The sequence below is a fragment of the Lipomyces arxii genome, assembly GCF_038497795.1.
Source record: "Lipomyces arxii strain Phaff 12-163 unplaced genomic scaffold V1512scaffold_1, whole genome shotgun sequence".
NCBI lineage: Eukaryota > Fungi > Ascomycota > Lipomycetes > Lipomycetales > Lipomycetaceae > Lipomyces > Lipomyces arxii.
The window spans coordinates 369,502-385,595 of NW_027117700.1; the positions used below are offsets into that span (position 1 = coordinate 369,502).

Below are 16,094 nucleotides of genomic sequence, written 5' to 3' on the forward strand. Positions count from 1 at the left end.
CTTACCCCCGCTTAATCATCCCATCTGCGTTTGGCCGAAATTGGTTTTGAAAAGTATGCACCACCGTCTTCGCTCGGTAATGGCTGGGGGCTTGCAGCATTGATGAGTGACGTCGGGGTGTACGACCATCCCAAGGTGGTCGTACTCTCGACCAAGGGTTGCATTGTCCCTGTTGTGAAGTAGAACGAGACTGCCGATGTTGGGTACAGTCTACGCATTGACTTTGCAGTAATAGTCGAGCCCGGTTGGTTCTGCATCGGTGCGTACTTGGTGCTCCAGAGAGACTGGTACTGGTACGGGATCTCGAACGAGTTTGTAATCACGGACGGCATACCGGTGAAAGAGTACGATTCATCTGCAGAAGCTGTCACCGTCGCATCTGTATCTGACGTGATGGACGTAAGAGGATGGTACTCTCTAGGTGGAGCAGCTCCAGATCCAGATGGAACGAGCGTACCAGTCATGCTTGTTAGTGTGAACCGCGGCGAGTAGTTGATGACGTATCCTCCGTCAGCGAGGACGGAGGTCATTTGCAAAAAGAACAAGCCGCTGGCAGCAGAAGAGGTTAGCACGGTCGCGGCGTAGGTACCGTCGAGAGCGGCCAGGTTAGCGCCAACGACGAACGGGTAGAAACAGTTGATGGCGCTGTTTGGACCGGTGCAGAGGTAGATTGTTGTCGTGGTCATGTCATCGATCGAAGGATTACGATTGCTGTCTGTCCACCGCACGTTGAGTAAGTTTGTGGCAGGGTATGACGCGCCAGCTCCTGGGGCTGTGAAGTCAATGTCTGCAACGACAGAGACTATGAATGTGAAGAACAGAGAAAGCAGTAGTAGCCCATGCCGCCGACGTTGAACCATCTGTATTGTTTGATAAATTATTTATCAACTGGCTTATCTGTATTGCTTGATAGATTATTTACCGGCCAGCTTAGTTATTGACTATCACGAACAAGAAAAGAAAAAGTGAGTGAATAATCTGGGTAGGATAAATCAAGGGATGTTGAACAAGTCGAAAATGGCATCGTTATTTTTAGTAAAGGTTTAAACTTTAAAGCTTAACTGTGCTAAATGTGTTAAGTGTGCGAGTGGTATATGACACTTATGTAATACTGAATAAGGTAATTTATTTGTGTTCCTGATTGCAAAACAATTTCAGTAAAGTTTTGGTGAGCGAACATTTCGTGTTCTAACGAGCAAAAAATGATTTATTTAAAAACTATTCTTAACGTTATTGATAATTCAGTATGTGATCTATAAGACCAGGGCTATTTCTGTACTAATTATTTAAGGGAGCTGCATTAGTTGAATGCGTGAATGTGCTTGGAAAAGGTCCGAAATCAGCAGGCCGAATTGGTGAGGATTGTATAGTGAACTATAGGTAACGTATTAACATAGGCAAGGTGACCGTATAACAGTTGTCGTTCAAACATTAAGATCAGCTAAATTGGTCAACCAAACCTCACTCGCAAACAGGGTTCAACGTGGAGATGTCAGGCACGCGGTTATTGTTCGAACAAAGAAAGAGTTCACGCGCCCGAACGGTGACGTTTTACGGTTTGATGACAATGCGTGCGTGTTGATCAACAAGCAGGGTGAACCTGTCGGTAGTCGAATAATGGGCACCGTCGGACGAGAACTGAAGACCGGGTTCCCAAAGATTATTGCATTGGCCCCGAGAGTCGTTTAGGTGTTAACTTAGTAGAGTTATTATTCTTAGTCGGTCTATGTTGGATAATTGGAGTAAAGGACCGGAATTGTATATAGTTGTCGCATAATTAACCATTTGACTCCATTTTTTATTAATGATACATAGTATAAATACATCCAAATACCCAAGAATAATGCAAGCCAATGTCAGTGAAATATCTTTCCACAGTTTACACATACATAAAACAGGACCATATTTGTCTCTGCCTTACGTTGCTGAGACTGGAAAAATACAGCGTCTTTGTGCCTGCATTGTGGGCATTCCTTGTTTGATCGAGGTAAAGTAGGATCAGATCCAACGTCGAGTGTTACACCCGCAGTTTCACTTGTCATTGTAAGAACTAATACTATTTGCCCGGTTATAAATACTAACCTGACGTCTGCTAAGATTTCGTTTCGATAAACACGATGATCTAAAGTGCCTTCTTTATATGCACAGTTTCGACATGAATACAATAACCGATGATTCAACTTGTCTTCCTTTGGATACAGCATGTTATTACTAAATCAGTTAGTTCTATCTCATTCAGTTCTTCCTTATATTTCACCATTCTGCGCAGAATCTGAAGGATGCCATTTCATGCCTATGTATTTTGTGTATGAACAATCAAGAACACACTGTGGGTTGTTCAATATATTTATGCGCGCATAGCGTCACACTTAACACCACAAGACCATACACTTTAAACATCAAAAAAGTTCAGTTCGTTTTCGTGAATTCGTTCTTTTTGAAGCTTCTGAACGACTCGATTTCATCACTCAGAATAACTAATTTAGGCAGTTTGTCTATTCAATTACATTCATATACATAATGTTAGCACCTTCTTTTATTGTGCGTTCATCGCTGAGGACAATCTCACGACTGTCATCAAGGTATGTCCACTTGATACTGCAGAATTATGGCTCTAAATTAATTATAGACAAACTACTGTATTTGTCTGCAACCAAATACGGCAAAATAGCACAGCTCCAAGTGCTAAGATTGAGACTATTGTTGACCAGATTTCCGGTCTGACTTTGCTCGAAACCGCTGACCTTGTCTCGTTGTTGAAGGTAGAGAGTATTCAGGAAATTACATACTACATCTAAACTAACGAGAGTAGACTCGTTTGAACATACAAGACATCGCCATGCCGGCTGCTGCGGCCACTCCTGTCGCTGCCGCCGTCGCCGAGCCAGAACCAGAGGTCGTGCAGGAGAAGACAATGTTTAATGTCAAGCTCGACAGCTTTGAAGCGTCCGCAAAGCCAAAAATCATCAAGGAAGTCAAAGCTTTACTCGGTCTGAATTTGGTCGAATCCAAAAAGTTCGTCGAGAGCGCGCCAAAGGTGTTGAGAGAAAACGTCACGAAGGATGATGCCGAGAAGATGAAGACCACGCTTGAAGCTCTGGGCGCGAAGATCTCGCTCGAGTAAAAAATGTTAAGTTTTGTTTTGCATGTTGCTTTGTTCTTGTATAAATATTCGGCCGTCTGAGCTGTTCTGTAGATAGAATCATAAATTGGAATACTACTCTTTCTCGATGCAATAATCTCATTATATTGCAAATACATAACGCCAAACGCCAAATTCGTTATCGAGCACTCAACACCTGGTCTGTGCCAGCATCATATTCTCCTCCTTCATCATCTCATAGTCGTCCTCGTCCAAGCTGCTCGTGTTTTCCCACGCATTGTCAAACTCAAGCTGTACTGCGTCTCCGGCCGGAATGACCCAAATGTTTTCTCGTATCCGTTTATGCTTAACCTTGTCAGCACTTTTCAAGCCACGTGTATTTCTGTACATACCCGTTCCCGATCCTCCTCCATCCGGCGCAATATCTGCTCTTTCCAAACCGATGGCGCTTCAGGCTGCATCTGATATTGCTTTTCGCTCCTAACGTCGTCAGTAGCAATTTAATTGAACATCACAATCATACTCACACTAGCCGACCGCGCTCGTCTAGTCGGGTCTCAACATCTTGTAAACTCTCACTGTCAAATATGCCTTTCTGCCGTAGATTCTCCAGCGCCTGGTATTGTCAACGTCTGCCTCAAACCGACACAGTAATGTAGTACCTTCCTCGCCGACGCAAGATTCGCAGACGCACCTTGTGATGGTGGCACGACTTTATCCAAAATCTCCCACAAGTCCCGTTGGACCATCTCAATGTACTCCTTGTATCCTGTCCGCAGACTTGAGTCACATAACGTTTCCAAGAAATATAAAATATTGATTCGTGAATTCAACGATGTCTTGACGTTAGCCTTTCTCTTCTTTAAAACTAAGTCGAAGTTTACCTTGTCCAGTTCCTCGATAATGCAGCTATATAGATCCTCGCTCAGATCCTGGTGACGAAGCGCAAACTGAGCACATTTGGTCGCAGACTGGACAGACGCATTCAGGCGACGGAGCAAGTCGGTGAATGTCAATCGAGCTTCAAATGCGTCGAGTGGCATTGTATGTGGTTTGAGTGGATTCTGATTAGACTTGATATTTGATGGAAGAAAGAACTACTCTAACCCTTGTTTTTACTCAACGATCTACTTTCAAGGCCACCGTCTTCACAACTTGAAAATTTGATATAAATATCATGTTTTATTACTGAGTTTTTTTGACATTTCATTTGATATTAAAATGCCGTGAGATTTATTGTGCAGAATCTGCAAGAAAGATGCTTGCTGAACAATAATAATATTGATTCATTTCGACTATAACTTGGCTACATTTAATAAAGCACAAACCAATTAATTACTTCTAGACGTCAACTGGCTTGCTGCAGGTATCAAAGGTAGCAGATAAAAAAAAATCAGAAAACAACCAAGTTATACAAATAGCCCAGACTTACTTGAATCTTACAGAATCCTACATGAAGCAGGAAGCGAAGCACAGCAATTAGATATAGCAGATAAATCAATAAACAGCAAAACTTTCAAATCACAGTATTTGCAGACTACGACAGTCAACGTCTCTTTGACTTCCAACAACAAATACAAGTCGGAGTCAGGGGACGACGTATCAAGAATGCTAAGGACCTCTCTCTGCTTTACCTCTCTGCCTGGGCTTGTCGTAATAACTAACTACGGTTTCTTTAGTTACATCCCTCGTCTTACCCCAACCCAACCCTTATTCAAGTCTCCTCTCACCTCGAGTTTACAACCCTAATCACGACCGGGACTATTTGAGTGACTACCCGAACCCTTTATTTTGCACGGCTTCGTTATTTTGATCTGTGGGTGAATAATCCATAGTTTCAAGACCCTTCCTTATTTATTTAATGTGCTGTGTCTTTCTTTTCCTTGAGCGTGGGTGGATGGATATATATATATGATTTTGGAATAACGTAACGAACATCTAACAACGATGGTTTTTTTCCTGCAGTAATTAAACTAGCTATTTATTTAATATATCTTATCTGTATTTATATAGCTAAGTAGATGAACACTTACTTACTGAAAGAAGTACGGGATTGAATCGGAATTATTTACTACATATGTATTATATATATATATACTCGTTGCTGCACGCTTCTTCTACGCATAGTACATGTGACGCGTAAAATTCGATGGTTGTTGACTTTATCTTTTATTATATATATGCTGCATTGCATGATGCGATGCGTATTACGTACGAGGTAAACAGACTCTTAGCAAAATCACCAAACGAAGCCAATGCGGCTTACAACATAACTATCGTAGTATTAAGCGTTTATACAGTTAAAGGCACAAGTTTTGTGTACTTTATAAGCCTAACCCTTTAATTTGAAGAAAATTAAAATACAGGGCTAATCACAATAGAGCGAACCCCGGATAATATTAAAATTTAAAATTGACCAAAATTCGATCAAAATTGCTCCAAATTTGACTGAACAACTTTTATTTGACAGTAAAAATCGCTGAGAATAAAGGATAGAACATAATCTTTATAGCTCAATTTAATATTCGTTCACAAATTATAAATATTGGTACAATACCCATGTCGAAATATTAGTTGCTTTCGCAATTCTTTACTTGACTTGGAGACCAACCATATCTACAGCTGCTCACTCGTACAAATTTTACTGACGCAAAAGAACGCATTCGCGCACAGGCAACAACAGATCAGATATGAGTGAGGGTAATCGACAAAAACCAGTACCAAACCCTGGCACCAACATGTCATTGTTTACAACGAACGCAGTTTGAACGAGCGTGGTTTTTTTTGTAATATTCCTGATTCGTTCTTTGTTTAGTTTCTGCTTTTAATGCTTGTGCTGCTGTTTTATGTGCTGATGCGCTGAACATTCAATTTGAGTTGACGTAGCAGGGCTCGAGGTCTGCACAAAACACAATGCTCCAGACAGCATTTCAAAAGGTTGTGTATATGCTATTTCGGATGTTCAAGGCTGTCATTAACTTGCAATAACGTATTCTAATTTTTTGCGATTATTTTTGCGTTTGTTGTTCTCTTATAGGACCAAATAATAAGAATACTAAGCTCTTTTAATCTCTTACATTATTAGTCTGGTGCAATACAGCTAAGCTTTCTAGATGGGCTTTGTCTACCAGTAATTGTAAATTAGACAAAACAACTGTTAGATACAGACAATAATACATACAACAATTATCGCATTGTCAATGGTATGCTCTATGATATGTTCAAAAAACTTTCACTTAACATTTGAAGGGAGCTTTTTGTTAAATTGTACCCATAACGTGTTCGTGAAAAGTGCTGCCAATTGAAAACTGTTACGTGTTATTATTAAACTGCGAAATGCAATATACTTCTTCTTATCTTATTGAAACAGTAAAGAAGAGCAAAATGCTTAAAGAGTTGTTCACAAAGATTGTAAGCAATATTTAAGGTTTAAAGATCACGTGAATATAAGTGCTGACTCAGCAAGTGATAATTTGTTAAGCAACACTGACTAAGTTATTGCATAAGATTTCTGCACGGTGTGGCCAAGCGCGCGCTTGAAACTGTCAGTTGCGGCCATACCTGGTAGAAAACATAGTTCCCCGTTCGATCAACACCAATTAACCTGCCATGGGCCTACTCAGTACTGCGGTGGGAGACCACGCTGGAATCGTAGGTGCTGCAATTATTTTTTTTTTGCAATATTTTTGCAATTTTTTTAGTTTCTCTGGCTGATGGGTCTGTAGTAGACGGTGATAATCGCGTCATGGGTGGGCGTGGGAGATGAAATCAAAAAGCATTGTTGTTGCCAAGGTAAACCAACCACATATACATCTAGATCACGAATAAAATTTAATTTCAATGTTAATCTAACTCATTCAAAACTGTACTAAATTTCTCGAAGCAACTGTTATTTAACAATTGAAGTTACAGTAAGCAAGATATGTTTGTTCTCTTTTGTTGAAACAAGTATTTGCCGAGCAGCAGTGTATTAGTACGATGGGTATAGTTTGACCTCGACTTGACGGAGCAGTTCATTCGTGTAATTTATGGACAGAAAATAATTTACACACAGAAAACTAACCAGATATGAATGTCATAATGCACATCGTTGACACTTACATTTAGGATATCCATCACAGCTAAAGAATGCGTTTTTCGTTCTGATACTGCTTTTGTTCTTCATTCTGTTTGCTTCCTTTGCTGATATGCTGAAGAATTACTTGAAGTCGACGCAGCAAGGTTTCATGCCTCTACACCAGAGTGCTTCTGATAGCAATGAATGATAGGCTTATGAGTCTTTGGTATATGGAAATATTTCAATCTGCTGTGAACGTTCTGTAAAGTGTCTGTAATCTGTAATGCTTATTTCATCTGTAACTCAACATATGATAACGCCCATCGACTGTCTGGTGATCACTGCCAGCGAATCTTGCTTGCTCAGTATGATGCTTTTCGACACAATGCATTTGTAGACGCAACGTTCATTTGCAGTTTAGAGACACCTCCGAAGCAAGCCTACTGATTCAATTCAAGTTGTTTCATTTGCTACGTACTAAATTAGCTACTGGTCATTACATTCATCACATGTAATATCATGCTTGCAAGAACTTTGCAATACATAAAGCCATGTAGTGATGACGGTATCTGCCGTCCTGTTTATTTATATTATTTTCGTCGGATTTTTGATTCGAAATCGTATTAGATATACTTTCTACTAGTAAAAACAAGATCACATAGTTTAATATTAATATTATACAAATTCTACATCTGTTCTACTTCTTCCCCAACGAGCTCGCAATATTAGTCGCCTCCTGGATCGAGCGCGCGATGGTCGACCGGATCTTTCCGTCCTCCATCACAAGCAGCCCTCCAATCGTACATCCGCCCGGAGTCGAGACCGAGTTCCTAATCTGGGCCGGGTGGTTTCCGTCCAGCACCATTCTCGCTGCGCCTTGCATGGCTAATTCTAGTTAGTAATTTGAGCAAGAGACCAAGGAAAAAACGTACTTTGGGCAGCGAGTTCCTGCGCGACCGCGAACGGGAGTCCCATCATGACGCCGCCGTCGGTCATGGCCTCGAGCATGACACATGCGAAAGCAGGTCCAGACCCGCTGAGCGCGGTGCACGCATCGAGATGTTTCTCCTCCAAGAACAGTGCGCGGCCGAGTTTAGAAAAAATCCAATGGACTGCAGGTCTGACCGAGTCCGACGGGACGAGTTGGGACTCGAGCGACGAGGTAGAGGACTCAGGCGAGGATGGGGTCGGGAACGCAATGACGGTCATGCCTTGTCTAATTTTGCACGGCGTGTTCGGCATTGCCCTGATGACGAACGAGTCGGGCACAATAGTTCTGATTTGCTTAATCGTTGTCCCGGCCAGCACGCTGATCAGCAACTTGCCCTTGAGCGCATCCTTCATGCCGGCCGAGCTCAAGATGTCCTCGCATAACTGCGGCTTGGACCCGAGAATAACCACGTCGGCCTGCTTGACCGCGTTTGCGTGCTGATGAAGAAAGACCTCGACCTTACCGCCGTACGCTGAGCTGATGCGTTTTGCTGATTCGGCGCGCTTGACGCAGGCGAGAAACCGGGCCGGGACAGGCACGCTGGTGTCGGAAGTGGAGTCTGCGAGAGAGTCGAGGATGCCAGACAAGACGGCAGAACCCATTGTACCGCATGCAAGCATGCAAATTGTGTAGTTTTCTGGGATTGTCAGTTCCATTTTGTGTGTTGATGTAAAAATGGAAGAGAAGTCGAGAAGATATTGACAAAATTAGAGTTTAAAGATGGAGTTTATTCGAGTTAAGCTTCATGTCAGTTTGATCTTCGAACGAGACATCACGAACGCAACAAATGCCAGTACCAGTACGAGACCCTATCGATATGGAGAGCGATGAAGAGACATCTCTGCCTAATGAGGTTATTAGTTTGTTGAGATCGGCCAGATTCGTATGTTGCGTGGCAGAAGGAGTGTTCACGGAGCTGATCTTGTGTAGTTGCAACTGGGCACGTCATACAAAGACTATCCGAATGTCAGTCTGATGAATTACACGTACATTCCTAAAGGTAGCGCACTGCCGTATGAGGATGCCGCGGTCATTGTATTGACTACAGAACGTCACACCAAGAAGTTTTTCAACGTCACAAACGTGAGTCTACGCCGTCTATGACTATAAACCACTAACAAAGATAGAACCCACGAGTGTCAATCCTAGTGCACGACTGGGTATCTAAACAAGCCGACCCAACGTCATCAGCAGGATTGACCCAGTTTCTGGTGTCAATGAACCAGGCAGAGCTGTCTAGCATCTCGGCCACGCTGAATGGCAAGGCCAGGATCGTGACTGATGATGACGAGGCCAAATTCTTCAAAGCAAAACAGTTGGAATCTAACCCATCTGACGCGAGACCGTTCATTGACGCAGACGATATCGCGGTCATCGTGGTCAAGGTTTCGAGTGCCCGGGTAGCCGATGTGGAAAATAATATCGTCAAGTACGTCTTTTTTGTTTGGAGATGAACGACGAGCTAATCAAACAGTTGGAAAGAACCAGGCGCAGAATCAACACCGCAGTTGAATGGGAATTAATTTTGTAATATGTCTAACTAAGCTTATCTAACATACGTCTGATCAATCTCCAACTCATCATCTTCGTCGCCGTCATCGTCAGAAAACGTCTGCGCTGGCCGGTATGTCCGTATGCTCGACTCTTCTCTTGTCTCGTCGTAATCTTGCTCGCTCTCGCTTTCACTCTCATGATTATCCTGCACAGGCGGCACGGTTCTAGTGTTGTTGAGTCTTCGTAACTGGTTCATTGCCAGACTCAGAAACGGTCTAATCTCGTTGAGCTCTAACGCACCAATGTTATCAAGACGCATGTAGTACTCGTTCAGATTCTTAAGTCCCGCCCTGGCTTTGGCCTGCCTGACTTCTCTGATATCCCTGACTAAGTTCCGAATCACATGCGCAGGACTGCTTAGGTCGTCTGCAGCGTAGTTGAGCACAAGCTCGCTAAACTCAAGCCATTCCCATGGTAACTTGTCTGAAAACATCGTCATGTCTGCCACTTCGGCTTCGTATGCGACTTTTAGATTATCCTCGGACAGCCAGTCCGGCGTCACGATGTTGCATCTCGATTGCTTCTTCAACACGACCGCAACCCATAACGGCACATCGACCCGTCGCAGCGGCCGCATCGACTCTATTTGGCCCTGCCTTTGTTAGTCCGAAATCGTCTTTAGAGAATAGACTTACAGCCATTAAGTCGACAGCGGCCAGCGCCTGTCGCGGAATAATCGTCACCGGCGTCTGTTCTGCCAGAAAACAAATTTCAGACGGTGTGAATGTGCCTATTTGGTTTTGTGGAAGTGCCATTGCGGTTCCTGCAATCGAACGCGTGCAAACGTACACGTTGTAAATAATGTTCTGTAATGTACGTACCATTTAGGATATACGTATATGTAGTCACGCGGCTCATATAACAATTCCGACTCAATTCTTCTTCCCCATGATTAGACGAATACTTGCGCGTGCAGTCTTGCGACTACCGCGAGCACGGTTCAGCACAATAGCAGAGCATGAGGATGAGAGTCGGGACGTTATTTTGTCGGTTTTACGGTCGAATGCGACCAAGCGTGACGCAAAAGAGTACATTTCAAAGTACGCGCGCGATGAGTTTTCAAACAAGTTGCTGTTTTCTGTGTCTGAGGCTGCGAGTGGGTTTGACGTGTACGGTTCGCAGCAGATCGAGATGAGAGATATGATTAGAGTTGCCTTGATCAAGATCAGAGGTGTCGCTGGGGTCCAAGATCAAGTGCTGGCCGACATCGGCCGGACAATCTCGAGGCTGGCGAGGTTAGGACTCGATCCGGTCGTAGTTGTTGATCCGGCCGATGTGGCAGAGACCGGGTACGTGACTCACGAGCGCATGGCGGACCTGACGCGGCTGGCAAACCGGATTCAGACCGGGATCGAGCGGGACGGCCGCAAGAGTGTAGTCGTGCCGCCAATGTTCAGCAGGACAACGGCTGATACCGGGTTGAAGTGGACCGTGCCGCACTTACTGCTGCTGCCGATGACAAGCAAGATTATTCCGGTTGTGGTCCCGGTTGCGTACGACGAGCACGCGTCAAGGAACACGCTGTGTGCTGCTGACGATGTCGTGATTGAGCTTGCAAGCCGGATCGCAGGACTGGCGAGACCGGACGTGATTGCGCTCGACAAGGTTATTTTTCTTGACCCTGTTGGCGGGATTCCGTCTACCGAGCGCGGGGCAGCACACGTGCTTGTCAATATTGAGCAGGAGTACGACGCCATCATGAATGAGCTGACAGACAAGCGCCACGTCGCGAACTTGACTGCGCTCAAACGCGTGCTCGAGTTGTCGCCGGCGTCGACGTCAGGACTCGTGACGACGCTTCAGGTCGCTGCGTCGCAGTCGACACGGAACCCACTGATTTATAACTTGCTGACCGACCGGCCGGTCATTTCGTCGTCGCTGCCGGTCGACGGCAAGCGCGCGCCGGCACAGGCGACCACGTTGCTAAGACGAGGGATGCCGGTCATGCTGGTGTATAGTCCTGGCGGGATGTCGCTCCCGACGGTAACTGGGCCGACGCCAGATATTGTGAACGGGTTGGTTGTTTGCGACCGTGTGGCGGAGGTCGACATGGCGAAACTGGTGGAATTGATTGAGAATTCGTTTGGACGGACGTTAGACGTAGGGCGTTATCTTGCGCGAGTGAACGGCAACATCGCCGGGCTAGTCATTGCCGGGGACTACGAAGGCGGCGCGATCATTACGTGGGAAAACAAACCGGGGTCGGACAGGGTAGCGTATTTGGACAAGTTCGCTGTTCAAAGACGGAGTCAAGGGTCGGCCGGGGTCGCGGACATTGTGTTCAAGGCCATGGTGGGGTTGTTTTCCAAAGAGCTGGTATGGCGGTCACGGACTGAGAACGTGGTGAACAAGTGGTACTTTGACCGGTCTAATGGGATGGTCAAGTTGCCACCGGGTGAGAATGGGACGAAGTGGACTGTATTTTACACCGGGACCGAGACTAGGGAGAGGCCAGATGTAGCGGCGTATGTGGCAGTGTGTTCGGGTGTTGAGCCGTCATTTAAATAGAACTGTATTATATTATTGCGTAGGACGAATAAAGACATGGCTAGAACAAACGACGTATTAGAATAGCGTACTAGACTAGCGGACTAGAATAGCGGACCAGAATAGCGGACTAGAATAAAGCGACGTGGGCGGCGGAAGAGGAGACGAGTCGTTTGGCGACTGTGACCGTGTCTGGGACGTCGTCCAGGACAGACCTAGATTTCGGGTCGAGAAACGAGCAGTCGATGACGACAGTGGTCAAGTTTGTCAGGTTGAGTGCGTCTTTGTCGAGTAGAGACTTCAAGCGTTCAGGCGTGCACAGTAGGACAGCAGGAGTAGCTGACTGTAGAAATGAAGTGTCTTTTGCGAGGTTGTTTTTTGCGATTAGTTTGATTGCTGTGATGGATTTAGGCACAGCGCTGTTCGTTAGCATGTACGTGAATAATATGCTAGATACGGCATACCGTCTTAAGTCGCAGACTCTGATTGCGGAGATTGAAATCACGACGACGTAAGGCGCACTTTTGAGTTCAGATGCGACGGTCAAATCTGCTGGAGCGGCGGCTGTTGCTGATTAGTGTATTTCACAGAAAGTGCATGGATAGACTTACTCATGCGTAGAAACCCGGCAAACGTGTCTAAAGTTCGCGTTTTATCCCACGCGGTGGTGTCGAGTATACGCTGACTTGAAATCAAGTATGCGTCGTCCAGTTCAACATGGGACAGTTTTGGGTGCCAGATTCTTGCTTTCCGCGCAATATAGTCTGCGATTATGTCTGGATGCAATTTTGCAAGAGATTTTTTAACTGTGAGTTCTGTTTCCATTCGTTTTCGTTTCTGTTATTGTTAGTAGTGTAGGGTATAGTGTGAACATACTTACTTTTTCGGCCATCTGTGCCTTTCGTTTCTTTCGTTTGTCATTGTCAGGTTTGACTTGATTGATTTGTTGAACTTGCTGAGTCTCATCTTCACTGACAGGAACATCACTGTCGACAGCGTACTCTAGACCATCGTCTAAATCATCAGCGCCAGTGTTCATTGTTGCCGTTGTTGTTCGTTGTTGAATTGAGTTAATGAAAAAAATGTCGAGGTGAATACATTTAAAGTTTACAAAGTCCCAGCGGTTAGGGTTAAACTAAAATCGGGTTAGGGCTGTGTGATTAGTATTTGTGTTGTTTGTTTACAGGTTTGAAGACAGTCAATCATTAATCACAAGTATGTGTCTACGCGGTCTACGGTACAATGCTAATTAGTAGTGAACTATACACCAAATGAACGAAGGATACATCGTACGCCGGGGAGTAGGACCCCGTTTGTGAGACGAGTACGCCATAGTATTCTTACGCCTGGACGAGAGAGGCGACGAAGTGGAGTGCGAATAGGCCGGACGCCGCGGGATGATTTGAGGATGTTGAGTCGATGTGAGTGGGTGTTGTGTCGATGTGACTGGTTCTTATTTGTAGTGTTGCCAGTTGTGCCACGGGTAGTGACTCCGGTCATTCATACAAATCATATTCTTACTGCGGGTCATGTGAGCAGTGAAACAGGAGAAACAGAAGGAGTAGGAGGAGTAGAAGATGAGGGTGTTAGGGTTGAATTAGACGATCCAGTGGCGGTAGATTCGGTAGCTGAACGTTTGGAAGCGAGAGAGTCAAGAGAATATGACATGAATGACGTGGATGACGTGGCTGACATGAATGACAAGAATGACATGAATGACGGAGAGTATGAAGGCGATGAGAGGGGCGAATACGAAGGAAATGGCTTAATGAACAAAGAGAAGGCAGCGAAAAGAAATGAATTTTCTCGGAAGTTTATTTCGGGATTAATCAAGAGTCTAAGCGTAATTGAATGTTCGAATGACGTACTGACAGGCATAATCAGCACGAGCGAAGTATTTCTGAGACAAATTGGGGTTGATTTGGCGACGTACGCGCGACACGGGAAGAGACGAAGCATAAACGAGGATGATGTAATATTATTGATGAGAAGGTGAGTGTTTTTTGTGTGAAAGAGAGTGCATGACTAATCAAATAGACAAAGAAGTTTAGATAAACGAGGAGTCTTTGAATTGGCGTATCGGATGTTACCGAAAGAACTATTAAACGACATTCGATGAATATATAATATTACTTAAATAGGAAATACCTAATATATTTATAAACCGTTGAGCCGCTTTGATGCGCCCTTTTTTCTTTTCTTTTTTTTTTGCAACGTCCGTCAAATTACGTAATATTGATTTACAATTTAAGTTTAACTTGAAATGGCATATTTTGAGGCTCTAAATTAAAAGGCGCTTAATTAGCACATGCTAAGTGGGTGTGCAATCAAGTATAAACAGATATGGCATAAGTATCAAACGTTTAAGTTTTTTTGAAATTGTATTTTTAAATGATCGTCGTTTGTCTTTGAATGTATTTGAGTGCTATATATATGTGTGTATATATATAGTATATTATGTATTATAAATAGATATATGGAACTATTAATATAATATGATGTAATATAGTATAATACTAGTATAATAATAGCACAATATAATATAGAACCAACACATATAATTAAACACGCATATTAAACAGAAATAATAACAAGGGTAAGGGTACTAAATGAGGCACAAGCAGCCGCCCCGCCGCCCACACTCCCATCGTTAATCTTCTCTTCAATCGGCCTCGTCTTCTTCCTTTGTCCTTCTGTCGTCGTCGTCCGTCGTCGTCTTTTGTCCCTTCAAAATATCCACCAAAATTCATCATTTTTCGTCTTGATTTTCCCCTTTTGCTGTGTTATCGCCTCTACTCTCAATAACAATTTCATTCGCTCCAAATTACTTGCAAAATCACGTGTGAATTTATTGATTAGCGCGTTCCAATCGTTCGTTATATTCAACTGCAAATCCTCTTTTCCTTTTCTTTTTCCTCTTCTTTCTTACGTCCCCACATTGCATCAATTCACACAATGAAATCAAGAATAAATATTCTATTTCTTCTATTATTAGCGTCAATAGTATCCGCTAGTCGATCAAATGAAGCTCCAGGTATTTATTGTTTATCATAACATTATATACACACTATCGCACACGTACTAACAAATAGCTTGCTATTCTCCTTGTATAGAAAATACAAAAATTATATCATCTTGCGCAAGATGGGACCTTGAGTGCTTATGTCGCGATGAAATATATCAATCGGTATGTTATTCTACACTATTCTATCATATCATCGCTAATATATAATCAGGCACTCTACGGATGCTTCCACTCTCAGTGCGAAGGTAAATCATTACCGTTCGCGCAGAACTTAGCAACTTCAAATTGCGTCAGATTCAATGTTCAACCAGGCGCAAATCCTCATCTCGCAAAGCGCGATCTCCGCCAATATATGAACCGCCAGCTCTCAGGCTCAATGTCAATGTCAGCATCACAATCTCTCTCCTCAACAAGATACTCGTCGGGTTCAATGTCCTCAGGAATGTACATGACTCCGACATATTCCGCATTAGAAGCATCAACAACTTCTTACGCTCCTCCACCGCCGGAAGCAAAACATATCGTGAAGAGAATGCAAGAGTACGGCATGAACGACTGTGGTCAGTCATGTTTCTACTCTAAACTCGCGTACGCAGGCTGCAGCCCAACAGACACTGCATGCATCTGCTCGTCAGCATACTTTAATGCAGTCACTGACTGTCTTGTGGACTCGTGTTATGATCAAATCCCGCTGGCGTTTAAGGTCAGACCTCAGTTGTGTTTATGAACCGGATAACCCGGCCCGGTCTCGGTATTTTTTATTAGTTATTTTTTTTAAAAAAATTTATCAAGTGATTTATTTTATGGGGTTATGTATTTTAATTGTACTTAATATATAGAGTTACCTTTAAATTGTAAATTACGCGTCTTAATGCTT

At 43.7% G+C, this 16,094-nt stretch overlaps 12 protein-coding genes across 12 annotated transcripts; 6 read left to right on the top strand and 6 right to left on the bottom strand.

The window, feature by feature from the left end:
• Nucleotides 1–11: 11 nt before the first annotated feature.
• Nucleotides 12–860, bottom strand: V1512DRAFT_201605 (uncharacterized protein; the record flags this gene model as incomplete). Its single annotated transcript, XM_066913223.1, has 2 exons — nt 12–302; nt 372–860. The coding sequence occupies 2 exons, from the start codon at nt 858–860 to the stop codon at nt 12–14; spliced, it is 780 nt and encodes a 259-aa protein (XP_066774068.1).
• Nucleotides 861–1,151: 291 nt separating this feature from the next.
• Nucleotides 1,152–1,793, top strand: V1512DRAFT_256042 (mitochondrial 54S ribosomal protein uL14m). Its single transcript, XM_066914920.1, has 3 exons — nt 1,152–1,244; nt 1,292–1,355; nt 1,403–1,793. Exons 1-3 carry the CDS (start codon nt 1,203–1,205, stop codon nt 1,687–1,689), a joined length of 393 nt encoding a protein of 130 aa, XP_066774069.1. The 5' UTR covers nt 1,152–1,202; the 3' UTR covers nt 1,690–1,793.
• Nucleotides 1,729–2,304, bottom strand: V1512DRAFT_256043 (uncharacterized protein). The gene is made up of 3 exons (XM_066914921.1): nt 2,258–2,304; nt 2,083–2,211; nt 1,729–2,034 (listed from the first exon to the last, which is right to left on the bottom strand). The coding sequence occupies exons 1-3, from the start codon at nt 2,284–2,286 to the stop codon at nt 1,857–1,859; spliced, it is 336 nt and encodes a 111-aa protein (XP_066774070.1). The 5' UTR covers nt 2,287–2,304; the 3' UTR covers nt 1,729–1,856.
• Nucleotides 2,305–2,399: 95 nt separating this feature from the next.
• V1512DRAFT_256046 (mitochondrial 54S ribosomal protein bL12m) lies at nt 2,400–3,234 on the top strand. Its single transcript, XM_066914922.1, has 3 exons — nt 2,400–2,582; nt 2,630–2,762; nt 2,813–3,234. The coding sequence occupies exons 1-3, from the start codon at nt 2,521–2,523 to the stop codon at nt 3,122–3,124; spliced, it is 507 nt and encodes a 168-aa protein (XP_066774071.1). The 5' UTR covers nt 2,400–2,520; the 3' UTR covers nt 3,125–3,234.
• Nucleotides 2,935–4,188, bottom strand: V1512DRAFT_256048 (CTD kinase subunit gamma CTK3-domain-containing protein). Its single transcript, XM_066914923.1, has 5 exons — nt 3,988–4,188; nt 3,766–3,942; nt 3,631–3,719; nt 3,496–3,583; nt 2,935–3,448 (listed from the first exon to the last, which is right to left on the bottom strand). Exons 1-5 carry the CDS (start codon nt 4,144–4,146, stop codon nt 3,293–3,295), a joined length of 669 nt encoding a protein of 222 aa, XP_066774072.1. The 5' UTR covers nt 4,147–4,188; the 3' UTR covers nt 2,935–3,292.
• Nucleotides 4,189–7,857: 3,669 nt separating this feature from the next.
• Nucleotides 7,858–8,771, bottom strand: V1512DRAFT_200543 (pyrroline-5-carboxylate reductase dimerization-domain-containing protein; the record flags this gene model as incomplete). Its single annotated transcript, XM_066913196.1, has 2 exons — nt 7,858–8,045; nt 8,093–8,771. The coding sequence occupies 2 exons, from the start codon at nt 8,769–8,771 to the stop codon at nt 7,858–7,860; spliced, it is 867 nt and encodes a 288-aa protein (XP_066774073.1).
• A 151-nt stretch (nt 8,772–8,922) lies between these two features.
• On the top strand, nt 8,923–9,728 carry V1512DRAFT_256052 (uncharacterized protein). The gene is made up of 4 exons (XM_066914924.1): nt 8,923–9,034; nt 9,082–9,234; nt 9,279–9,580; nt 9,626–9,728. Exons 1-4 carry the CDS (start codon nt 8,939–8,941, stop codon nt 9,672–9,674), a joined length of 600 nt encoding a protein of 199 aa, XP_066774074.1. The 5' UTR covers nt 8,923–8,938; the 3' UTR covers nt 9,675–9,728.
• On the bottom strand, nt 9,698–10,460 carry V1512DRAFT_244786 (uncharacterized protein; the record flags this gene model as incomplete). The annotated part of the gene is made up of 2 exons (XM_066914341.1): nt 9,698–10,297; nt 10,341–10,460. The coding sequence occupies 2 exons, from the start codon at nt 10,458–10,460 to the stop codon at nt 9,698–9,700; spliced, it is 720 nt and encodes a 239-aa protein (XP_066774075.1).
• Nucleotides 10,461–10,604: 144 nt separating this feature from the next.
• Nucleotides 10,605–12,266, top strand: V1512DRAFT_256055 (uncharacterized protein). The gene has a single exon (XM_066914925.1). The coding sequence runs from the start codon at nt 10,837–10,839 to the stop codon at nt 12,211–12,213; it is 1,377 nt and encodes a 458-aa protein (XP_066774076.1). The 5' UTR covers nt 10,605–10,836; the 3' UTR covers nt 12,214–12,266.
• A 56-nt stretch (nt 12,267–12,322) lies between these two features.
• V1512DRAFT_250499 (U3-containing 90S pre-ribosomal complex subunit-domain containing protein) lies at nt 12,323–13,231 on the bottom strand (the record flags this gene model as incomplete). The annotated part of the gene is made up of 4 exons (XM_066914662.1): nt 12,323–12,611; nt 12,657–12,762; nt 12,804–13,029; nt 13,073–13,231. 4 exons carry the CDS (start codon nt 13,229–13,231, stop codon nt 12,323–12,325), a joined length of 780 nt encoding a protein of 259 aa, XP_066774077.1.
• A 180-nt stretch (nt 13,232–13,411) lies between these two features.
• On the top strand, nt 13,412–14,381 carry V1512DRAFT_256058 (uncharacterized protein). Its single transcript, XM_066914926.1, has 3 exons — nt 13,412–13,613; nt 13,656–14,184; nt 14,230–14,381. The coding sequence occupies exons 1-3, from the start codon at nt 13,601–13,603 to the stop codon at nt 14,309–14,311; spliced, it is 624 nt and encodes a 207-aa protein (XP_066774078.1). The 5' UTR covers nt 13,412–13,600; the 3' UTR covers nt 14,312–14,381.
• A 379-nt stretch (nt 14,382–14,760) lies between these two features.
• Nucleotides 14,761–16,069, top strand: V1512DRAFT_256061 (uncharacterized protein). The gene is made up of 3 exons (XM_066914927.1): nt 14,761–15,226; nt 15,285–15,379; nt 15,429–16,069. Exons 1-3 carry the CDS (start codon nt 15,148–15,150, stop codon nt 15,942–15,944), a joined length of 690 nt encoding a protein of 229 aa, XP_066774079.1. The 5' UTR covers nt 14,761–15,147; the 3' UTR covers nt 15,945–16,069.
• The last annotated feature ends 25 nt before the right edge of the window (nt 16,070–16,094 follow it).